Raw genomic sequence first — 25,879 nt, 5'->3', positions numbered from 1 at the left:
AGCTCAGTTCCTTGAAAGCAAAGGAGTGAGCATAGCCAGTAATGGCATCTGGTTCTCATTTCCCTCCTCTCCTGAATGCCTGGACTGCTACTGAGCATCATGATGTGGCATAAAGGCAGCTGATGCAGCCGAGGGCCGTGCTGTGGAAGCTTCAGTCTGCTGTACAGGTACTGCTTGAGACTGGGAACTTCCCTTGTGCATCCACCTACCGTTCTCAGCTCACCTTCTAACTGGTCTTGAACAAAACAACTTTACTATGATAATAGGTGGTTGGAATAGTAAGTGCTTTCTTGTAATGGTAATGGAAGGTCTAAGTACCTGTAAAATATTTTTAATTATCAATCAGGAGTTGTTTGGGAATCATAGGCTTTGTTGTTGTAGATCAGGCTGAAAGTCCATCTAATCTTCAGTGTCCTGTTTCTGACAGGAAATGTGTTAAGTTTTAAAAAAAAAAAAATCTTGAGAATCACAGCTTGGTTCTTTTGGAGTAAGCCTGCATTGTTTTATGACACTTCACATCACTTACATGTGCATCCCTCTACCCTCGTTAGTGAGATAAAGAGCGGAAGTTTGTTCCTCTTCTATGCCACTTAAAATGTTTATGTATCATGCTCTCTTGAGTCTAATACAAGCACTCTGTTTTTCCATGAAGTGTTCCTGTGGCTTTGATCGCTGTGGTCGTTTTTCTTGTTTTAAGTGTTTCTTTTGGCAAAGAAATGTTTCTACAGGATCAATAATGTTCCAAATAAAACAATATAAACAGCAGTATGTTTTATGTATTTTCTAGACAATGTATGCATACAACAATATCTTGCTTGCTTTGAGTTATCTGCCAGCCAAACTCCCACTCCCAGGATTGCTATGGTATAAAATATATTGCATGTTGAGTATAATTATAGTACTTTCTTGTATTCCTCGAGTTTATTTTTAAGTGCTGCTAGAAGTAATAGCTTTAATTAAACTTTTCCATGCATGAGTTGGAAGATTTCTTCCTTGTGCCACCCCCTTACTTCCAGTATCATCTATTAGGATAGAATACTCTTAACTAGGAGAGTGTCATCTCTAAGTAGTGTTAATTATTGTCATTGAGATTTCAGTAAAATCAGTGAAAACTGTAACGAGTCTGTCAAATAATAGAAATGCAATAACAATTACTTTCTGTAACCCAGAAAAGTACTCCTTGGTTGGGATTAGGATAGTAATTTAACTATTTCAAAACAAGGTAAATACTTTAAATGGAATTTTATCAAATGTTAGACAAGCTTTTGTAATCTTCTTTCTAGTTTTCTGTGTTTGTCTTATGTTCTTTTTTTAAGGACTTGATCGCTAGTTCTGGAAAAAAGTGCTAATTCTCGTAAATCCATGTTTCAACAGATTATGTCCCTTTCCCCATGCTTTGCAGTCCTTCTGCCTTCCTGTCCGTCAGTTTCCATTTCTCTTACTCAAGATACTGAACTCTGCTTACACATAGTGCAAATTACTAAAGCTTTAATGCTGCTTACTTTTCCAATGGACATCAAATTTGAAATCTGCTAATACTCGCTTTTGACCAGTAGAAGGGACCATGTTATTAATATACTTGATACGTTCTAGGTAGCACCCTAGTTCACAGTCAAATGTTGTTTTTCTTATCATTAAAAACCCTTCAGTAGGTTTGCAGACACATTTCGTAAGATGTATCATCTGCTTGAAAGCAGGAGTCCAACTTTTGCTTGACACCAGTGTCTTAAGGAAGCAGTTACTTTTAGTATATGATTTTTAGTTAGCCTTTTTTTCTATGACCTTGTTTTTGCACGTGCTCCTTCTCTGTATGGTGGTCTGTGTATTCTTTGACTTAAGCCTCTGTTTGTGTTTCTGTATGAAAAAAGTCCAGCTGCCCATTTAAAATGAGAGGAACTTTTTTGCTGATGTGTGTGTACGTAGTCTGATAGCTATGGGTATCTGACAGTTTACTGGAGAAAGAGCTTTTTTCTTTTAATGAAATGGGGAGCTGTCAGCCAAGCAAAACTGGTACCTCTGAGCCTTTATATATGATCAAGAAAGTCCTCAAACAGCTGCGATGAATTTTATCTTCTGTATGTATTTTCTGTAAATTACCAACCATGTCTTTTGTTTTCTGCTTTCAGAATTATGTAAGGTAGTGAGTTTTACTGACTGCAAATTGTGTTTTGTGGTAGAAATTGTATCAACTGTTCTTCCTGTCAGGACATGACCTAAAATTTTTAAACTTCTAGCTTTATTTCAATTCCAATCTGTACTAGAGAACATCTCTGGGTCACCTACTTACCCTGCCTTGCCTTTTTGTCCTCCATTCAGCAACTATTAAATTACACTGTTGTCACAGAGAAATGGGACCCTGTGAAAAAGATAGAGGATGGATCAATCATCAGTGCCCAGTGATGCTACAATTACAAAAATTACATTTTTAGTTTTGTATTGTATTTGAAGGAACAGACAAAATGTTATCCAGAGAACAGTAAGTTCTCTACAGTCCTACAGTGCAAAAATATTCATGTACCATGCAATATTGAACGTATGTTCAGGCACTTAAAAACTGAACTTCAGTGTTTTCTGATTTATTTTTACTTTTTCTAATTTTCTTAAGGCAAAATTTGTTTTAATATGAGCATGTGAAAAATCTTGATTTGTTAGGCTATAACTGTGTTTTAGTTCTTTTAGTTATGCCATACCTTTTAAAAAAAATGGTGGTTTCTCAGGGTGCTGTAGTCTGCCCTGGGTGCAGAATGATGGCACATCCTGCATGAGAAGCAAGCAAGGACAGAGGGAGGGCAGTTACCAGTGTGAACAGTTCGTTTGCGGTGATGTCGTTTGCGGTGATGTCGTTTGCGGTGATGTCGTTTGCGGTGATGTCGTTTGCGGTGATGTCGTTTGCGGTGATGTCGTTTACCTTTAACTCACAGTAACAATGGCCGAAAACATGCCTGAAGCTTCCAAGGAATCTGTTTTTATACACATTTCACTGTTTAAAATTTAGCTTTTACAACCAATCATCTGTGTTCTGCTAAGGCAGTTGGTAGCTGAGTACTTGGTCTTTCCCTGACTGTTTCAAACCGAGATATGGACTGAAAGTGCTGCCTTTCACAGAGTGAGGTACTGGCATGTTTAGTTGGATAATAAAAGTACAGCTGGTATCAATTATGCAGTGGAAAGAAACATTTTATACTCATCAGCAAGGTTATGTTGCAAGGCCACAGTCTAAGGCAGTGTTGAAGATTTTAAACTGAGTAGTTCCTTCAGTATCAATACTGTTAAAATAGAAGGGGTAGAGCTTGCATTTCTACAGTAAAGTTGATCTAACAGTTATCCTGGGATTGGAAGGAAAGAAACTCTGAAAAGCCTGAACAAGACAAAAAGCTGATCCCCAGGCCCAGAGGCTTACCTTGCTGTTGTAGTACCTACCTTCTTTGATACTTTTTTCTAGTATATTTTTCTAGCTCACAAAAAGGTCAGTAGGATAAATAATGCAGATTTAGGCATAAAATATGCCATTACAATATTTGTTTTTGTAAATCTGTGTCAGAAATTGCTGGACATGCAAACCAAATGTGAGACTGAAATTCTTTGTGATTCTGAAAAACTCTACTCCTGATCTAGCAGGAGACCAGAAACAGTATTCATTTAAAGTATGATTACTGATAGGGATAAATGTTTGGATTGAATAAAGAGTCTTAAGATCATACTAGTGCTACTGTTTAGAAACAAATTCTGTGAAAATGAATAGTGGCTAGCAAATGGAGGGAGGGATGTGTATGGGGGTTTTTTTTGTTTGGATGGGGGGGGTGTGGTTTGTGTGGTTTTGTGGTTTTTCTAAAGAAATTGCTCAGTGAATAGCTCCAAATGTTGGTTTTGGAATAATTGTTAAGGAGTAATTTCTGAATAACCATGGTCTTTGGGGAATGGAGCACCAGAGTTGCTCAACTATGGGTACTTTTAGCTAATGACAACCTCTTCAAATATGTCAGTTAACTTCAGCAATTGGATGTTGGGGGTTACTGCTTAATTGAAGTGGAAGGTGATGTGGAAGTAGCCATGGAATTTACTGAAAGCAATGCACAGGAGAGCAACTCATTTAACTGATAGTTGGACTGTAGGTATCTGTCAGATACTCAGTTTATTAAACTGTACATACATCTGTTAGATTGTGTGTGCTTGTATTCAGTAGTACCACTTGAAATCCTTTGTTTGATGGTAGCTCCTGCTGCTTGTGTTTAAGAAAATTTTAGCATTTTATGATACTCTAAGGAACAAGAAAAGTCATCAACTGGAAAAGGTGGGAGTAAACTGCAGAAATATTTACAAAGGCAGTCTAATCTTACTCTGTTTTTAACATGCTATTAATGTCTTAGCAGTTCATATCTAACAATAAAAAAGTCACTATGCAGAAACATAAAATGTGTTACAGCATTAATTTATGGAGGCTTTTTGTGGTGTGTTCGCATTTCTTGTCTTAAGCTTAGTGCTGTAGTTATGTGGCCATTTTAATTGCACATCAATTTTTGCTGCTGTCAAAATATGGTACTGCTTTCTTTACCTCTGGCCAATTACTTTAGTATTTCCTAAGGATTGAAAGTTAAGGTCCTGATCCTGAAAGTTTTTGCTGCGTGTGATGATCTGTAATTTCATATGCATTAGTCAACTGCTCATGGGATTACTTAGGCGAGAAGTAAAGCACATGCAGAATTTTGTGGCATCGAGGTTAAAGCTCTGTAGAGTTTAAAAGGCATAACTTCTGTTCTATAACTGTTGAATTGTTAACATAGGAGGTATTTTAATTTGTCAATGTATGAACGTTTATGAACAGCAGTCCTAGTGTTCCTTCTTTTTTAACAGCAGCCTAAACTTAAGCTTCTACGTCTATATTTGGACTCGATGATTTTGGCTTATTTTAGTTTCAGATTGTAATTGGTGGTTTTATGTTGATGTGAGTATATTTTTAATTTTTGGAAGGTTCATTGTTTTGGAAAATACCTATGGCAAAAGTAGTGCTGGCTTCTTGCTTATCGATTCTGTATATGAAGTTTGAACTGTGCAATCTAATTTCACTTTACGTGAAAGCGCTAGATAATTACAGACGATCAACAGGGAGAATTAAAGTGTAAAGCACAGGAAGTGAAAACTGGGAGGTAAAAACTTTAAAATTTTTTTTATAACCTAGATATCCTTGTCAAACAACAAAAATACTACTGCTCAAAGACTGTATAAGGCAAGGCAACCTTTGTCTCAAGAAGTTGTTGTGTGACAATGATACAATGAATTAGAGTGTTACCAAAAGAGTACAAATATTCTTTTTTTTTCCTTTTGTTTTGGGGTTTTTTTTTTTGCTGTTGAAGATGGAGTCTGGTCTCAGGATATCCGAAACCTGTGAAATACTTTTAATAGGTCTCACAGAAGATAGAAACCAAAATAGTTTCTTATCAGCTGCATCTGAGTGATGATTAAACAATGAGTAAATATCAAATGAGATATTTGTTCAATTTGTTTTAAAATTTACTGGTTTGGGGGTTTTTTTGTATCTTATATTCATCTTGGTGTTTAAGCATGGTCTTTTCTAGAAGGCCAGTGTAGTTTAATTTTGCAGTGCTGGCCACAGTTAACCAGATGATTCCTTGTGCAAGTGCTTAAATAGATTGATAATGCAAGTCTAACTCATACATGTGAAACAAACATTCAAAATAGTGTTACAAATTGACAAAATAATTGACGATGCTAAGTGCATTGCTCCGATTTTTAAAAATATTTCTTGTGTAACTGAAATTTAAAAAACTCTTGAATAGTTGTTCCATATCTGGATGTGGTTACTGCAGCCTGTTGGCACTTGATCTAAAAATGGACTTTGTGAGGTGGCAACTCCCAGGTTTAATAAGTGGCTCTGGCTTAAATGTAATGCTGAAACTGAAGATCCACCCATTTATCTCTAATATAAAACCCAGAGTATTTCTGCAAATGTGGCATAATGTTCTTTACATAAACTGAGCTGTTTGGGGACTTCCTTGAGATATTTTTTCAAGTATGTATTTTTTCCATGCAGTATCTATTTCTGGCAAAGGCGAGTATGCATCACTGTTGCAATTTTGATAAATCATCCTGCTATGTACAGTGTATTTTACTGGGGTTCATACTCTGGACCATTATGTTCCTGAGAGTCATTTGAAGCTTGCTTGTAGTCTTAAACACTGCTATCTATGCTTGTGTCTCGGGAAGTAAAAATGGGGAGAAGAGTGAAGTCCATTACAATATAATTTATAACCAATTATTTTCACTTTTCAGATGTTCCTCCTGCTGATCAAGAAAAGCTTTTTATCCAGAAGTTACGACAATGTTGTGTACTTTTTGACTTTGTTTCTGATCCACTAAGTGACCTAAAGTGGAAGGAAGTAAAACGAGCAGCTTTAAGTGAAATGGTAGAATATATCACACACAATCGCAATGTGATTACAGAACCTATTTACCCTGAAGTAGTACATATGGTAAGTGATTTAACAATGAGAACTATTTTGAATTTTTTTAAATTCATAGTTACTTCTTCAGCTGTATCAATTTATCTTAAGAAATCTTACTGAAATCTTAAAAAAAGATTAACTATGTTGGCACATCTGCAAAATGGTAATATAACTACTTTTAAATCTCGTTGCCAGTGTTGACGACTCTTCTTTGTAAGATAAACTAGACACATATATGAAGCAGAAGTAAATGAGGGTTTAAGTTGGTAAAAATTAAACGTTATATTTAAAAAAAAAAAAAAAAGAGAAGAGGGGTTTGCTTTTTTCCCCACAAATCTTTTTTGAATGGATGTTTATAAAAATAGGAAAGTTAAATGCATCTAGCTGTTAAAAAAAAATATAGATTGCAAAAATGAAAACTTGAAAAAAATTTAGATTAGAATGAAGATCACCTGCGCAAGCTTGACACTTAATCTTAGGTAATCCTCGTCAGTACTGGTGACTGATTTTATTCTGTATTCAGAGATGAGAATGAGATTCAGACCTTAATTAGTACACAGGATGGCAGATGAGTATTCTGCTGGAACAAGCCATGTGAAGTGTTCAGATCTGTGTTGCTTGTCCCTGCTCACTATCCAAATCCTAGCCAGATAGACCTGGTTTATTTTTGTTATGCCTAAGTCCACTGCATAGGAGATGGCCATGAACCTACAGGAGAGTCTTTCAGCTCTCTTTGTGGTGACTAGACACCAGTTGCCTGGAGTAGCAGTTGGGTTGAGGTCTGTAGCTGTTGTCTGCAATACACTGAGAAAAGAAAGCATCTTTTGAAATTCCTGACTGGTAAGCCTGCAAGAAACTTTTGACTGTGTGTGACATGATGGCTTTTCCCAAGGCTTTATAACTTGGGGTGAATTTTCAGGGGAATAAGAAAACAATGCATCTTTAACATAAACATGAACTCAGACAAATTTTGAGATGTTCCTACAAGTCAAGAGACTTTGAAGCTTCTTCAAAGATTCTAGGGATTTATAGTATGAAACATGTTGCTTATTCTGAAGATTGCTTGTTATCTAAATCAACCATAAGTGTTTGCTGATACAGAAGTTATTTTTATGAGAACTTCTGAGTATATGAGGATTACGTGTAACTCTAGATGTCAAACATGTACAGAAAGCATTGAGGATGGTTAATGAGGAGATGTGGGATCGTGGCTTTCCCATGTCTTGATAGCTTCTTTATATCTGTTTTTTGCTAATTGATGGCTTGTTTTAGAATACTTGACATTGACGAAAGGGGAGTTATGAAAGAGAATAAGCCTGCTGAGACTCCATTTAGGTAAAATGGACTTCATGATGAGTTCCTGAATATTTGTCAGACATCAATTTTTGCTCTGTGTAAGAAGTCTTAACTGCCCATAATATAATAACTTTTGCCTTACATGCCTGCATTATCTTCATCCAGCAGTTATGGGCAGAATAGTTGGCTGAGAAGAATGTATGCTTTCTTCGCTTTCAGTTGCAACTAGTGGTAATAAAGTCTGCACTTCAGTTAGTTTAATAAATCTTGGTGCAGAATTGGGCTGCTATCTTAATTGCCAGTGTTTTGCTGGGAGCATGCAGCATCTGTTTGACAGTTCCTTCAGTGAATTTAAAATAACTTTTATGTGCAAGGTTCCAAAGGGTGCGGGGTTTCCTTGCATGGGACTTGCACAGCACTGCAATAGACACTGTCAGTGAAGGCACCTGGACTAGTGTTTTGAGGTTAAATTCAGATATCAGGTTTTTTTAGGCTGCTTTTATGAAACAATTTTCTTTTGGTCATCTGTTCTGAAACAGCTGTATTCGTCCTGCAGTAGTACTATCAGCTTCTTCCTTTCAGGCGTGTATGTGTAGATTGAAGTGTACTTTTGCTAAGTTCTAGCAGTAGATTGAGTTAATTGCATGGATTTTAGGGAAAAATAAATCTAATGCTTTTTTGTACTTTAAGACTCTTCCAAGAGACATTGATAAGGTGTGTGCTGCTACTGCCACTGATTGGTATTAATAAGGAATAGTGTTTTCAGTAAAATTATGAGGGAGATCAACAGATACTCAGATTTGAGAGTAGGTTTGGTTTGGAAAGCTTGTGGTTGGTACTTGGCCAGGAATTAAGACTTTACTGTGCCATTTTGTTCTTCCTCACAATTTGGAGGTTACTTATTTAGGTATGAGTATATATAGATATACATGCATATAAATGTGTGTGTATAATCTTTGATTTTGTTACTATATTATTTAGGCCAAACACTTATGGCAATGCATTTCACAAGTTATCTGTTTAATAATAGTAAAATAATACTTTTCAATAGCTTCAATCTTCTCTCTGACAAGAGAAGCATCTACCTTATCATCTGGTTCTTCATCATTCTTTGTGATTCTAGTGCTTATGTCCATCCACCTCACACTTCTTTTTTTAATTCGTGTCCTGGGCTAATTTATAGTAAGATCTTGTCTTTAAGCTATATATTCATCTAGTGGCTTAGTTCAATTATTTAATGTTAATCATAAGTCTCCTTTTCAAAAGATAGAAGAGAAATTAATTTCTAAAGTGGATTTGATGTTATTCTCCAGAGTGGATCCAAGAGTTTCTTCCCTTTCTTCCTCAAAGAGCCAGCTGGTATCTCCTTCAAATTCCTTTTATATTTATAAGCAAAGACGTGATGGTAAAGGAAATGCTTTTATTAAATGCTTGTATAACAAGTTCCGTTTCTCAGGTATAATATAGTACGGTTCGATTGATGAGCGTCAGAGCAGGAACTTACCTTTTCTCAAAGCTGTAAGACATGTACTCAAATGTCTGAATAAATCTTGTAAATAATAAATGTTGGTTTTTAATCAAAAGTATCTGTTACAGATTCTTATTTAGAAAAGAGTATATGGGGGGGTTTTGTCTTGGTTTTTGTGGAAAACAGGGCTTTATGAGAATATTCTGTTGTGCACTGGTTTGTCAGAACCACAGACACTTAGGATAGTAGTTTTGTAGAACTTTGTGAGAATTGCTAGCTATGTAGAGTACAGACCCAAATTAATGCCGCTTTCCATATCAGGAAAAGATGGACAATATCTGGATTGTATCTGTTTTAAGTGAGACTATGAAAGTGAACATCCATATGAATATTCACTTCCCCAGCTAGCCATACCAAGGGTATTGAAGAGAGCTGCAAGGAAGCTAGGGCAGTACTGGATGTGGAGGTCCAGGGTTGTAAGTATTCCGAGAAAGAAGTAGATCAAAAGCTTGTATAAATATGGCTTATTTCTGTAGCACTCACAATAATTTCCTTAGTGGTGGTGATGATGAAGTTGTCGTGGATGGTAAATTAATATTTTTGTGAAGCATATAGGCTAATATTACTTTAAAAATTGATAATATATAGGAACAAATCTAATTTTATAACTAGGTATTTTCAGCAACTAGAGCAGTTTTCACTGCAACTTTTCATGCATTATGTAAATGAAATTACATACTCAGTTATACACATGGGGAGGGGTTTTTTTTGCTTTGAGAGTTTTGTGGGTGTGGCTTTTTGGTTTAGTTTTCTTTTTTTACTCTGATCTTTGGTCTAGAATAAGAGATTACTGTGAATAGAGGTGTACTACTTGTGACTCTAGCTATTAGGACAGCTTTATTCCCATGAATGTAGAAGGCATTCAGAGCTGTTCATGTCAGGTTTCACTTGGGCTGCTCAGCAGGAGGGAGGAGAAAATGTGTAATGATCTCTGCTTATTTGCTTGAAAATATTCTCCAGTGTTATACAAAATGGGCCACCAGGGAAAACAGGGTGTTTAACTATCATTACAGCAAATATATCTGTGAAGTGGTAAAAATGCAAGTTGTTTGCTTTTTCTTTTTTGTTCTCCCATCCTCGTAAGTTACATCCTTTGGAGTCAAGTATCATCAGTGCTAACGGCACAGAGGGAATTTCAGCACAGTAGCCCAGTTTTCATAGAGACTCAAATTTCATAAATTGGGGGTGGTGGTTTGTGGGGTTTTGTTGAGGGAGGCAGAGGGGGAAACTGGGGATAGGATGTGTTTAAGTTGTGCTGTATTTACTTAGTACTTCTGTGGGAATTTGGCCTTAGATGAAATTAGGTTTTGCAGCTTGTGCCTTCTATCTTTGGGCAAGACTGAGATGTTAGGGAAAAGATCAGCCATTTGACAGAAAGGTGAAGGTCTCACTGATAATAATTCATTGAAAATTTTCCTAAATTTCACTGACTTAATAGACAAGAGGGTTTCAAGTTTGTACCTTCACTAAGAGATGCTGCACATTGATTTGAGCAGTTTTATGTTCTGTTGATCAAGAATATGAAACACAAACCAGATCAAATCAGGCTTCATTGATACCATTGCTCATGGAACAAATTATTCTGGTTTTGGGTTTTAAGTCTTTCCATTTGATATTCTCAAAAATAAAAAATATAGAACATTATACCTAACACCTTATATGACCCAGCTTTTCTTTATAGCGAGAGCCTGAGACTTTCTCATCAAGAAAAGGCTGTTTATTCTTCCATTTGCTTAACAACCTTAGCAAGTTTTAAATGTCAAGTGTAGTCTTCCTAGGTTTGTTTTCTTGGGAGACCATTGATTATTGTAAATTTTCACCATATGTTCTTAAACAAAATTTGGAGGTTACTAGTTGCTTGATGCTTTTAAAGAGGGGAACATAAAGATATTTTAGGTTTACGTTTTAATTCTATAAAATAATAATTACTCTGATACGCCAGTCTCCATCTGTATCAGACTTACATCTTGGTTGCTGAAATGAAGGAATATTCTGAAGAAAACCAGAGCATGAGCATGACTTTTCCTTCATGGGAATATGATGTAATTCTTGCAGATTTAGCTGATGCAGTTTGATACTGCCTCCCACTGTCTACTCTGCCATCTGTCAGATGTGAAATGGTGGGACAGCACATACATATGCTCCTTAGCCCTGCCAGTTAATAGGTAATTCACAGCATTATTTTAAACTGTGAATGGAGGTGTTAATGAGAAGTCAGAATGTGAAGAGGGAAACAGGGCATTCTGTTGCATTTCCCAGAACCCCACCAAAGATGAGTGGAATGCATTCCTCTAAAGCAGCATCTTTAAACTGAGAGAGCTTAATCTTTCAGAGCTTTCAAGTAATCTTCAAATGATCAGCCAGAAAGCTTTGATGCTATTTAAAAAAAAAAAAAAAAAACAAAAAACAACAAAACAGACAAAACCGAAACCAACAAAAAAATACCCCACAGTACAACCTGAGAAAAGAATAAAAATGTGTGTATGGCATATGTGATTATAATTTGTGATGGCATTTGAACATAATAAAGATTCAAATTGTGGCATAGAGAATAGATTTAAAATATGATATTGGAGTATATTTTGCATTCTGAATAGCTACATTATAAGTAAACTCAAACTTACAGGGTTTTGGGGTTTTTCTTTAAATTGAGCTGTATTGCACACTTGTTGAAAGCATAGGAACCTTTCAGCTGATGAAATAAATAAAATGTTCTTTTACATCCTCAAATAAGACATTCAGTTCAGTGCAAGTTCCAATGGAGTAATCTTTTTTTCTTTTTCCTAGCTGGTCCTGGAGATGATCTGTACTGGCATGTTTGCTGAGCCAAGTATTGATTTTCTTGAAAAGGCTCTGTAAATGTTTCTGCTGCTCCTGGTGATGTAGCCTTTTGCAAAGAATTTTCCTTTTCCTGACAAATTGGCTTCTCTGCCCTTTTGTCTCTTACTTTACGAGACTTAGGGAATGTATTCTCAGATTTTCCCCTAAATACTTGCAAAAAGACACCTCCAATCTGTTACAGGAATAGAATATCAATAACAATGTATAGGTTAACTCTTACCACTATTTGTGGTATGTATTTAGGATAGAATATATGTGTCTTAGGCTGAAGCTCCACGCAGCCAGCTGCAGCTGATAACTCAGTTTTTTTGCACGATGTAGCTCTCCATTCAGCATAGCCACTGTTCTCATTGTGAGCAGAGGTTTACTTTAAAATATCTTAGTATTTTTATTAAGCACAAAATGATCTGTGCATTTGAAAGCAGAATTCACTTTAGTGTTGTAAGAAGAAATAGAATTGAAGATATTTTCTTTATGGAGCCTAATATACTCCACCATTACGAAGGGTTAAGACAGTACACCGCTGTTTTTATTTTGGCAGTCTTCTCATCGTTTTTGCAATGTGTTCAAGCTGCTGAGAGACTGAGGCATTTGTCTCAAAGGATCATTCTGAAGTAGTGGAGGCGGTTTGGGACCATATACTAATTTGAATTGATTTTTTTTATTATTCTATACAAAAATAAGTCTAGACTGCTTGGTACTGGTTTGATAATGAGCAAGCAACAAAATAGAGCAAGAAAGTCTCTACTGGGCGCACTTATGTGGCTAAATAGATTACGTTTTTCTACTTGCTTAGCAATTTGGTTGTCTCCTACCAACATCTGCCATACCTAATACTCTGGATTACAAGTGGAATTGAGGAATTGGTCTCTTTTCGGTACTGACAGCTCTAGCCGCTTTGCGTATACAGACAAAGGTTTTCTTGGGTTCTTAGTGGCGCGTGCATAAACCTGTTCCCTCCAACTTGCTCAGTAGAGTTTTAATCATTAACTCCTCAGGGTGTGAGAAGAACCATTGCAATCACTAGCTAGTTGTTCCTTTCATATCCACAAAGAAGCCAGCTGGTATTGCTAGCTGTCATTACAGGTGAAGAATTTAGGATACTACAGACTTATTAAATCTTTGTACCATTCTAGGTAAGGTTACTCTTGAGAACATGTGCTAAATTTATTTCAAAAATCATGGAACTTTTTTTTCAGCTAACAAATGTGTTTTACTTTGTGATTATATGCATTGTATAAATTGATATAAATGTGATTATTTCTGATTATATATTTTTATTTTTAAAAAAGCTAGATGCTTGATCATATCACTAGAGTGATGAGGTGGTTTTTGCCTAGAATAGGACCTTGTAGAAAAAGTTTTCTGTCCATATGACAGGGAATGAGGGGTTTTGTCTTTATTAGGGACTTGGAAACTCCTCATGTTCAAGAGTTTGTGAAGAGTACTACTTTGGTTCAGATGTATTATGAATGTGCGTCTAGACAAGCACTTGGAAACACAAAAATAATTTTCTCTGTATATATCAACAACTTGAAAAGCAATTCATCTTTGTAGTCTGCTCCACTTCCATGAAGATGCTAAACTATTTTCAGATGTTTGAGAATTCAGATGAAGTGAAAGATTAAAGGATTAGGATGTGCATTTCTCCCTGCTCAATGCCCCCGTGGTGTCAGGTAGATGGACATGGTTTAATAGAAATACTGCTGAGGGAGGAATTTGGTTTTGAAGTGTTTCCACGTGTATATACCTATGGTGTGAAATGAAACTGGTAATATTTTACAGAGAACAGCTGTTGTGGGTAATCTTTATTTTGCATCTCTGCTTCTGACTTCTACTTGTGCAGGTTGTTACAAGGCCTTGTAGAGTGTATATATAAAAAAAAAGTTTGTGTAAACATTTTATGTATGTTTGCTTGGGCTTTTAAAATGTGAGCGTACATGTAAAGACATCAGTGCAACGTCTTCATAAGACACATCCTGACAGTAGGTTTGTGCTTTAAAGGGTACTGCATGGAAGAACGTTCTCCAAGTTACAGACCTTTAAAGAAGAGTGAATGTACCTCATTGTTTAAACTACTGGGTTATATAGTTTGTATTTTTGTAAGTGTTAATTAAAATAATTCATGTAAAGAATTCTCAGTCAAAACCATCTTTGAAGTCTTTTTTTAATCATTCACTTGTTTCAAAGTTCTTAAAGGCACATGTGGTTTCAGTTTGCAGTTAATATGTTTCGAACGTTACCACCATCTTCCAATCCAACGGGAGCAGAATTTGATCCAGAGGAAGATGAACCAACCTTAGAAGCTGCATGGCCTCATCTACAGGTAGTTAATGAAGACTAGGATGTCATAGTCTAACAGAATTTTGACATTAAAGTCGTCGTTTATGGACTCAAAAATTGTTTAGGTTATGTGTTTCTCAATTACATTTCTCTGCAATATATAAAATATATTTCTTGAATTTAAACGAACAATCTTTTTTTTAAAAAATTGCAGTATATTATAGGTTAAAGGCTCATTGCTTCTTGCAATACAGATGTAACTGCTGTGATTTTAAATGAGCTTCCGTTTGTGACTATGAATGCTTTGATCTTACTCTGGCACAGCTCTGACTTTCAGAGGTGCCATGACAAACAGAGGAGAACAGAGAATTTTCAAAACATGTACTTCTGGGCATGATGAATATTAGATTACTGTATGTCATTTGAGTAAAATCTAGTAATGGAGCTCAGCAGAATTTCAGTGCGGTTTAAAGAACCTTAAGTTCTTGTACTTTGTCAGGAGAGCAAGAGCAAAGCTTTTACTGTGTGGCATATAAATAAATAAAAACATAGTGCACCTCTGAGCAACTAATTAGTACTTTTGGTAACGTACTGCTTATAAAATGGTTCCTTGTTTAAAAGACTAATACTATTTTTTGTTGTTGGTTTCTTTTTTCAGCTTGTTTATGAATTTTTCTTAAGGTTTTTAGAATCTCCAGATTTTCAACCTAATATAGCTAAGAAATATATTGATCAGAAGTTTGTATTACAGGTGAGATAAAAAATGAATTTTTAAATTCAACTCTAAATTATTTTTACAGTGCATTAGATTCAAGTAAAGCACATCTCTTCTTTTCCCTCTTTGCAGCTTTTAGAGCTCTTTGACAGTGAAGATCCTCGTGAAAGAGATTTTCTTAAAACAACTCTTCACAGAATATATGGGAAATTCTTAGGCCTAAGAGCTTACATCCGGAAACAAATTAATAATATATTTTATAGGTATGTCAGTATCTTTGCATTATGGTGCATGTGATCAGGTACACAACTAAAAATACTCTGAGACACTGCTAGCAATTTTTTTTAATTTTTAGTAAGTTTACACCAATATTGCTATAGGTAACAATAATTAGTACCAGTCTGGGAGATTTAATTTAGGGTAGGCTTGCACACAGCATAAATTTGGCAGCTGAAATTTGAATTTGTATGCGATTCAGTGGGTGGTTTGGTATCTTTATCTGTGAGGCTTTTTTTTTCTTTTTGGGTACTAGTTATTTGCATTACAGGACTACCTTAATAAAATGTAGTTCTTCACAGTGCAAAAGTTGAGCTCAAATTGAGTGACTGAGAGATCTGGAATGTGCTTGAAGGAACGTATTTACTGCCTTTTCTTTCCTCAGAACTGAGATGTAGCATTTAGGGCTAGTGAAATATTTGTTTAATTGCCATAGCATGAACTGTAGTGTTACTTATCTCTGCTACAAAAAAAAAAAAAACAATCCCAACAACCTAAAGATGAAAAATTAATCAACTGTATTACCAAAGGTCTTTAGAAGTGTGTTTTTACTGCCATTATGTCAAGTGTGAATGCAAGATTATGGTGCCTTTTAGTCTTTTAGTTCTGGGTACGCTTCTGTTTTCTACAAGTAATTATGTTGCGTATCACTTTTACGCTCCTTCCATCATGCTTCCCTTTTTCTCTACTGCTGTTTTCATCCTAAAATGCGTGTATGATGCTGGGCATCATTCCTCTTTAAGGAAATAGCAAAAAGCTGCCACATATTCAGTGCCATCTCATGAATGGCACCCAGCAGTACCAGTTGTAGAGGGAGCGTATCTGCCCTGTGTATGGTAACAAGTAAGCCTTTACAAGAGAGACAGAGAGGCTACTTGAAAATAATTAGTAAGCCTTCACTGTCTTGCAGACTACTGCTCTTGGCTGAACATACGAAGGAAAAAGTACAGGTGTCTCAAACAAAGATGTAAATTTTTTTTCTCCACACACAGAGTTAATTAAATTAATTCCAAAATGCATAATTTTGTAAAATATCTGAACCAGATGGTACAACAGCATCACAGTGCATTATAATGCACTTCCGAAGAGTGTTTTTATTTGCCGCTTCTTGGACTATACTTACAAGGATAATGGAAGCAAAGCCTTCAAACACAGATAGTTCTGGTGCAAGGCTTTTGAAATGTTCTGGTCATTAGATCAACTTTGTAATAGTATGTATAAACATACGTTTTCAATCTGAAATGTATGTGGAGATTATATAAATTTGCACTGTAGAGGCTACCTTTATCAAGTTGGGGGAGGATTAAACAGAAAACCTCACTTAGTTGTATAATATTTAGGAGCTAGAAGTTGAAACATTTTTGCGTCCAAACTAGAGTTTCTGGATATGAGCACCAGGGCAGAAAGTTTTCAACTTCTGTTTTGAATTAGTGGGTCGTGCATGATAAACTCTTAAAGAACGTGTAGAATTTTTCAAAATATTTCCTTCTCTTATACTTTTTCCTGCAAATTGACAGTTTGTTACTGTACTTTCCTAAGAAATGTGTCATCTTTATTTGTCTTTTAGTCACTGTCCAGAATTGCATCAGTTCTGTCTTGACAGTGCATTAATCTTTTTTCTCATGTAAATTATATATTTTTAAAGTTATTAAATCTTTATGTTCCCGTTAATTCAGTCTAAAGCTTTTCACATAATTGTCTTTAGTTTTGCTTGGAATTGCTGTCCTGAATTATATGGAAAGGGTCTTTAAGGAGGAAAAAACAGTCATATCAAATATTTTGGATTAAAAGCAGCTGTTAGTGTGTCAGTTTATGACAAATTTTAAAATAACTCCATTCATTAGAAAATATTTTTTATTTCCTCATAGGTGTAAATTTTTATAACTACTTGCAAAATACCTGAAGCGGTGCTTAGAACTTTCTCAATAAATTTACACTCAGGCAATTGGGAAGAAGGGTGGCAGGGTGATTGCCCAGTAAATTACAGTGCTCTATCAAAGAAAAATTCAGGAAAATTTGACTTCCTCTGTGTATTACAGAGGAATGTATTTCTGTATGCATAGAAGTCTGTAATGCCAAAGAGCTTTTTAGATCCATAAGTAGTAACTGAACACCTTGTGCTTGCGTGTGCTATAGAAGGTTGAGTCATGACATTTGATTATGCCAGGTGCTCTTGTGTGGTTTTAATATTTAAAGCGTTGTTTGCTGTGTTCAGTTTTGCGTTCTTAAAGTGGTATAGAATATGAGTATTGGAAAAAGCTCAAGTGCATGCTGCTTTGTTAAATGTGGGAGAAAAGAGCAAGCAAGTGTGAAGGTTGAAAGTGGCTTGACGTGATACTGATTTATGTTTCCACAAAGTTTCTTTTCCACTATATATTTCTGGGGTTTTTTACTGAGTGACTAAAACCTGGGAGGTAAAGGATACCTGTAATGTTAGATGGGCATCTTTTTGTTAGATAGTATCTCTCTTCAGCAGTAACTGAGTAAAACTTTTCATTTATTTAGGTTTATTTATGAAACAGAACATCACAATGGCATAGCAGAATTACTGGAAATACTGGGAAGGTAAGTTGTAGGTTTTGTTTAATTAAACTCACTTGGTCTTCAGAGTAGACTTGAAAAATCAAGTTGGGGGTTGCTGATTGCTTTGAGACAAGATTAAAATAGCTTCATATCATGTCAGAGCTGTAACGAAGAGAATAAGTTTTGTGTAAGATTGCAGAAACACAGCAAAAACATGAACCTTGTGGCAATGTTTTGGGATGTGATCTGGTTTTAAATCCTATTTTTTTAAGTCTTATTTTCTAGCTCAGAATCCTTGTAATTAATATGAGTTGTAAAACAACTACAAATAACATGTAATGAGTTGAAATTTATTCAAAAATTCTTCTAACATCACAAATGCACAGCAGGTAAACAAAGGAAGCACAGGTTATGAAACTTCAGAAACCTTTTGTTAATCCCATTATTTTACAAACTTGGGTGATGCATCTGAAAGTGGTTGAAACTGAAGTTTTGTAACTTAAAGCGGATAGCCTTGTCAAAACTAGTGTGTTGGGTTTTTTTAAATCAACTGATTTCTCTAATCCATGTGCAAGCTTTTGGGTTCTTGGTTTGGGTTTTTTTTAATATGTTAATACACTTTAAAACCTTCGTTATGTTTACTTCGTGGTGTTTCCATATCTTTGCACATAAAAATTAACAGGTCAGTGAGAGCAAGTTGCTCAGGGTTGTGTCTGGTCAGGCTTTGGATATCTCCAAGGATGGAGACCCCATCGGTTTTTTCTTACGTTTGAATGAAATTTCCTGTGTTTCAATTTGTGCTCATTGCCTCTTGCCCTTTCACTGGGCACCACTGAGAAGAGTCTGACTCTGTCTTCTTCACACCATCCCTCCATGTATTTGTACACATAGATAAGATTCCCCTGAGCCTTCTCTTCTGTACAGTAAACAGCTTTCTCAGCCTTTCTTTGTATGTCAGATGCTCCAACCTCATCATTATCTTTGTGGCACTTTTCTCGATTCTCTCTAGTATGTCCACATCTTTGTCTTGGGGAGCCCAGAACTGGACCCAGCACTCCAGATGTGTCTCACCAGGGCTGGGCAGAGGTGATGGATCACCTCCCTCATCCTGCTGGCAATGCTCTTCGTAATGCGGCCCAGAATGTTGTTGAAATTGGAAAGATGTTTTAAAATTTTCTAGGTCTACATGTCTACCCAGAACAGTTCTTTAACTTTCAATGAAATGTTCAGTGATTAAAGGAGTTACCTATCCATCATTACTTCAACATACTATAATCCAGTAATGCTCATCAGGATATACTGAAGACTGTGTAAAGCTTAAACGCTAATAATGTGGAGCTAAATCTTCAAAACTGTAACTTAAGTTACCAGCCTTTTCATTCTTGATTTTGTTAGGGTAGCTTTAGGTGTTAAAAATTTAAAAGTTAAGTTGCTTGTTTTGGTTTTTCCTGCCCCCTCAGGCTTCCAAATCAAAATTTCTACTAGATAAATGAGGCTTCCAAGCTGTAACTGTTCTGTATTGGTTATTCTTCTAATCCGTTAAGGAGTTTCACACAGCTTGTTGTTGACATAGAGCTTCTTGTGAGTAACAGTTTTTAGTTGAGTTCCTGGGTTTTGACTTGTCAGAAGTAAAGAGGAATTGTATTTCATGGTGAAATACTGGATTTCATTCTTTTCCTTTGCTAAGTGCTATATAATACTGGACAAATTAACATTTCCAGTAGGAACTACTAATGTGGTGGTTTTTCCTGACAAGAATCTCTTGACAGTATTGCAGAATTTCTTCACACTCAATGATGGCCAAACTTGCCTTACAATTCTGCTCCTCTTTGTGGTTAACAACCTGTAAAACGTCTTGGAAATACTTTTTTTTAATGAAGTTAATGTATATTTGTCGAGTATGTGGAGGTTGTGGCAAGAACACCATGGAAGTGTTAATGTGGAAATGGGGTTTTGATATGCACTGAGAGAATTCAGGAAGAAGAATCTCGTATGCTCAAAATAGTTGTGCAGTCATTACTAGTGAAAATTATTTTAAGCATGCACAACAAGAGCGAGCAAGTGCTATTTAGTAAGCTTTAGTTCTGGGACATCATCCGATTTCCAAGATCTGATAGATAATCTAACTTTCAAATTTTTAATGTGCTGGGTCTTTCGGGTTTTTTTTGGGGGGGGGGGGGGGTGGTGTTTTGGTGGGGTTTGGTTGTTTTTTTTCAGATAAGTTTGCAGGTTCCTTTTGCCTTGGTGCTTTCTGTCCTCGTTAGTGAAGAAAAAAAGCATTAGAATGAATAAAATAGGATTTAAAATAGTAAACGGGCAATAGGATTCTGAATGTTTTAACTGATGTTAATGCTAGCAAAGAGCATGAACACAAAACAGTGTTCTAGTACCGTGTTTTTAGGTAAGTAAAGATGCTATTGAGCCACATCTGCACTCACCTGTAACTGGGAGGTTATGTGTTAAGCTGCTGTTTGGTTATATGCTAGGGTCTTGCAGAAACAGTAACATTTTAGTAGAAGTCATGTTTTGACTTGTCTGCTATCCTGGATTGATCTCTTCAACATCCAGTCTCTGGTTCATTCTTTAATTCTGTGAAGAACCTGGGAGAAATACATATTCAAAGCTTTGATGATAGTGAATAGTTCATAGTGAAAGTTGGAATCTGAAGTGTAGATATAGTCATATGCATTTCTTGGAAGGTGAACTTGGGACCTGTGAAAGACTTGGGTGAGGGATCGGCAGAGGTTGATTTGACTGTTCATTTATAATCCTTAGAGAACCGGATCAAAAATTAAATAGTGTCTGGTGCATGCTTAATTTGTAAATTTTTCTGTTGCATCGTGTTCTCCAGGAGACTGCAAAAAAAAAAAAAAAAAAGTGCTGAAAACAAGGATTTTGGTATATCCTGTACAGTAGTGTAGATTTTATATAATTACTGATTTTGATCTTTAAATTTCTTTCCCTGGCAGCATAATTAATGGATTTGCCTTACCATTAAAAGAAGAGCACAAAATATTCTTATTGAAAGTTTTGTTACCATTGCACAAAGTGAAATCACTCAGTGTCTACCATCCACAGGTAAGTTTTGTTTGGCACTCTTTATGCCAGTGTTAAAGTAAGCTTGCCAAGAGAGGTCAGGGGATTCTAGTTGTTCTGGTGTGGATTCTCTTCTAAGCTCCAACACTTCCCTGCTAATTGGCCTTGGGGAAATTATTTAATATATGTTCCTATAATTCTTCACTTGTTGAAGAAAAAAAAAAAGTGTGTGTATATAAATAAATACATTTTGTAGTGTTTATAGATGAAATGCATGAAGTAGTTGGTTAATGTGAGAGTTCTTGATATTTATCCATACATAAATTTTTATCTTGTTCTTGTCTGTAATGTTTAGACGTTAAAAAATTGCAAAAAAGGATATTTTTAATGAATGTCATCTATACAGTTTTTTCTAAACTACATGCAGAATTTCAGCTGAATTTGATTTCTTACAACTGTCCCGTCCCACTCAGGGGGTGAGGGTGAGGTTAACTTTTTAATTCTCTGTGCGGTAATGAGAAATAACGACAATTACTTCAGAGGTTCAAACCAACTATAAATTTACTTAAAATTCAGTGGAACTACAAAAGGTAGAGGTTTGGCAAAGGTCATAACAATGCTCAAAATTTAGCAGAACTATGAAAGGTAAGCATTTAGCAAAACATGTGACAATATTACCCTAATGTGCCGAAAATTAGGTTACAAAGAGAGGGATAGGAAAAGAAAGAGAGAAAGAAAAGAGAGAGAGAGAAGATATCACCACCCTTGGATCCAGTGATGTTCTCTGCTCGTAGTTGTAGTCTTCAGGTGGTGGGCGCGCACCGAAAACTTATGTTTCCACTTTTTATAACCCGATGTGCCCGCCCCATAGGCGGGGGTCTGTCATCACTGAGCAGGTACAGTATGTGCTCAGGAATGTTCAGAAATGTTCTAGAAATGAGTCGGTGGGTTGTGAGGGTCCGGGGGACTCACTGTCCCCCCACTTCAGGGCTGACCAAGCAAGTGGTGATCTGTTACAGGCACATGGTGTACAGAGCACAGATGGTCATTGTTTGTGTTTTAGGAATAGAGGAGTGGTCTCACAAGACGTTATCCTGCCTCCACAGGCTCCGTCCTTGTTCAACACTCCCTGGTCATCATCAGCCCATCCCTGTCCATGTCAAGACGGGTGTTTGCAACATTCACTTGTTATCAGAGCCTCACAACAACTATTGGTGTTTTGAAATGAATTGGGCATTTACTAGGACATCGTTATTTAATTAAATAGATCTTTTTAGAAGTAAAAACACAGAAAAAGCAGGGGCATCTGAGTTGTATTGTGCTTTTAAACCAGCTGTATCTTTTCTATGCGGAGTTTAGTTCATTCAGAGTTCCTAGAGGAGTGAGAAATCCATGCAAAGTTAGAGAAAACACAGTAGTATTGTGGTATGCTGAAATTTTTGCTGTGAGAGGTTGTTACACGGCTTTGTTTTTTTAATTTGAAAGTTCTGCATTTTCTGTGTAAGTTCAAGTACTCTAAGTTTTAAGTACCATTTCTTCAAATAAAATTACTAACAACTTGTATTTTTGAGAATACCATTTATATAATTACAGTTCTCTAGCAATTAGAGATGCTTATAAGCATTTGCTTTGGATCTTGCCTACTGGGGCTTGCATCAGTTCCTGCTGGAGTAGTAGGCTAGAGTCACTCCCATTTCAAAAGATTTTTTTTCCCCCTTTTTTTTTCTAATGCTACAAACATAACCTTTTGGCATGTGGCCAATCAGACCTTTCTTATAATTTCAACTAGTGTGGACATCTATGATGGCCACCTTTTCTTCTGCCTACCTGAGATTGGTCTTTATCTATTCCCCTTAATTTACAAACTAATTCTCCCAAACCTTCAGGCGATTTGCATTCCTCATTACTGTCAGTAGATAGAAGACAGTGACATAGGGATGCCTTTCTTACATGTCCTACTGAATGTAATGGGAAAATACTTCAAGTGAACTTAGTGTGTGGAACACCAGAGTAAAACCACAAAAATTCACATTGAAACAGTCACAGATATTCAGAAGCATTTGCTGCCAAATCCAGATGTACATGAAGAAAGCTAATTTCTATATTTAATTCAAATTTGCTTTAGAATAGTGGGGAACAGTAGATGTAATAATCTTCGTACATTCCTCAAATTACCTAGGGACAACAAGAGAGGGATTGGGCTCATCAGCTGAACTTCCATAAATGGAGAGACATTAGAAAATGGTTAAAACAGTTCATGAGATGTGCAGTGATTTTCCCATTTACTTTGGGACTATCGAGAGAAAGGGATGTAATAGTTCACTGTTTAGGGACAAATAGACAGTCTCGTTCTCAGAATTGATGTTGGTAAATAGTGTAACTCAGCCTTAGCTTGCATCAGCTTTACACTGGTATGCATAGTTATTGTTAGTTCTCATATATAGAAAATGTAAAGATTTACAACTGTTCAATGCATTTTAACTAACTTAAGTATTTTCTATTTCATAAGCTATTAAATCAGCATGAGACACCAAAACGTTAGTGAGTGAAAAGCACTTTAGAGGACAAGATTGTGGTTTTTTTAAAATCCTATGTTTGAAAAGATTAAGTGTGCTGAAATGCAAAGTACTAGGTCTAAAAAGAAAATATCAAATGATGTGTTTGTCTATATTACAACGCAGAAAAAGGTGAGGACAGACTTGGGAAGGTTGGGAAAAATTGTTAATGTGTATTTACCCTTTTAAATTGTCTGCCAGATTTTTTTGTAAAATTACAGAAAAACTCTTGTGTTTTTATTTGAATTCAGTAGTGTTTTCCACTTATGCTAGTGATTTCAAACTGTTAGATTTCACAATGAGCATTAATAAAAATCTTTTTCTTTTACTGTAGCTGGCATACTGTGTAGTTCAATTTTTAGAAAAGGACAGCACGCTTACAGAACCAGTAAGTTTATCTTGCTATTATTCTTGATTTTGGAATATTAATATCCCTTTTATCTGTAGACTGTTTAAGGAGGTTTTGGGAACAAAGTATTGATACATAATTGTTTATATTAGGAAGAGTCAAATATTTAACTATTATGATCTGTCAGATTCAGGTTTTCCAATAGGTTGTTTTAATTCATTTTGGATATTCCAAACAAATTAAGAGCATACCTCTTACAAACAGACCAGAGTTTACTCTGCTTATTTTATTGTGCTGACTGGGTACGAGATGGCTGATCCAGAAGCAGTTTAGTCAGAAATTAGCTTGCCTGAACTGTTCTCTGTTGAGAAACTGATGTTATGATGGAACGCAGATTTCTGGCACACGGATCTGCCTACTTGATGTAAAGTTTTTGAGTCAGATCCTGTTCATGTCTACTGAGTTTGGGCCATAGACAAAACCAGACTTTGATCTGGCTGCATGTAATTACATAGATGAATACTTTTAAACTATCATCCTCAATAGTATGTAGTGTTTTGCCTCATTGCACCCAATATTAAGTAGGTAAGAACTAATATGTTTAATCACTAAGTAGCAATCAGTAAAACGATTGAGACTAACAAAAGTGCACATTATCAGATTATAACCCTTTCCATTGGAAAATGGAAACTGGGATTCTTGAAACAAATGCAGTATGCAGCTGAACAAGAGCTCTCTTCTATTTGGAGCTTTTAATATTTGTTAAGATATCAAATCTCAGACATTCTGTCATTCCTGCTATATGAGATCTTGAAATCTTAGCTTTCTTCCAGACATCAGCTAGGATGTTACATATTTCCTAGTACAAATCTTGAACTAAAACACATCCAAGTCTGTTTCCTGTTTTGATGCCAAATTAGTACATGATTACAACATTCTTTAAAAACTTAGCACATGCATCACCGAAGTACTAAGTTCCCCTTCAAAAATTCTGGTCATTACAAAATAAGACTCTTTGTTTCCCCTTGTAATTGTCATATGAGACTTTTAGACATCTTATTAAAAAATCTGCATAAATTTCCCAAGGCTTCATTGAGAACATAGTGTCTGCTTTCATGGTTAAATAATGCATACATGAAAGATGCACTGATTTCTCACTGAGTTATCTTGTCAGTGATGATGTTAAATATTGTTTCAGGTTTTAAATATAAAAAGCGAGATTTCTATAAAAATATGCTCCATTTCAGAAAACAAAAAAAGACTGCTTTTTTACCTAAATGAAAAAAATTGTCTGAGAGAAAGACTAATGGATTGTTGCAACTTTTAAACTATTAAAAAAAACCCCAAACCCCCACTTTATTTTGAAAATTTTTTTCGAGAAGTCTGTACTAGTTCGGGGCTTTTTTTGGTCCAGTTCTACATCTAGAACTAGACAGACACTATAATATTTTTGTTCTTTATGTATTTTTTTAATCTTTTAACCACAAAACAAAAGCTTTTATAAACTTACACATTTGAGGTTGCATTTATTTCTCATCAAAAATACCTATATGTAAGATTGAGTGCTATGCCAGTCATTTTAAAATATTTAGCATGGTTTAAATATCCTTTAAAGGAAAACGTCTTCGTATTTGAATGTTGTTTGGCACCAAATCGCCACAGATGGAAAGCAGTTTTCATAGTTAAAAAAAATAAAATCTTACACTTTGATTTGAAAAAACTGGCATCTTTGGGGAAAAAATCATCATTGTTTCACAACAAAAACATTTGTGTCTACTTACATTTTCCTTAAATCCGAAATTGCTAACAGCTTAAGAGTCATTATTCCTTAGATATAACTTTGTGGTTTTGAAGATTCTTGAATAAATTATTATGTAATTGATAACTCCACTAATAAATACAATGTATAAATATATTTAACTGCTAAATTAGTATCATTTTTCAGACTCAAATTCTTTTACTTATATATTCAATAGATGAGAGAGTTTGTTTTTCAATTAGGCTTCAGAAACCTTT

At 35.6% G+C, this 25,879-nt stretch overlaps 1 protein-coding gene across 5 annotated transcripts in view; it reads left to right on the top strand.

Annotated features, from left to right (window-relative positions):
- PPP2R5C (protein phosphatase 2 regulatory subunit B'gamma) overlaps window positions 1-25,879 on the top strand; it is an 81,279-nt gene that overhangs the window by 43,541 nt on the left and 11,859 nt on the right. For all 5 annotated transcript variants that reach the window (XR_012835561.1, XR_012835562.1, XM_075753539.1 and 2 more), the window contains 7 exons: window positions 6,289-6,488; window positions 14,342-14,452; window positions 15,068-15,160; window positions 15,257-15,387; window positions 17,906-17,965; window positions 20,893-21,001; window positions 23,849-23,902. Coding sequence is in view for 3 of the 5 variants with exons in the window: in XM_075753539.1 (XP_075609654.1) it covers window positions 6,289-6,488; window positions 14,342-14,452; window positions 15,068-15,160; window positions 15,257-15,387; window positions 17,906-17,965; window positions 20,893-21,001; window positions 23,849-23,902 (758 nt within the window). In the remaining 2 variants the exon portion in view is untranslated. The remainder of the gene's footprint in view (window positions 1-6,288; window positions 6,489-14,341; window positions 14,453-15,067; window positions 15,161-15,256; window positions 15,388-17,905; window positions 17,966-20,892; window positions 21,002-23,848; window positions 23,903-25,879) is intronic.

Source organism: Balearica regulorum, chromosome 5 (genome assembly GCF_011004875.1).
Source record: "Balearica regulorum gibbericeps isolate bBalReg1 chromosome 5, bBalReg1.pri, whole genome shotgun sequence".
Lineage (NCBI taxonomy): Eukaryota > Metazoa > Chordata > Aves > Gruiformes > Gruidae > Balearica > Balearica regulorum.
This window is presented reverse-complemented; position numbering and strand designations above follow the sequence as displayed.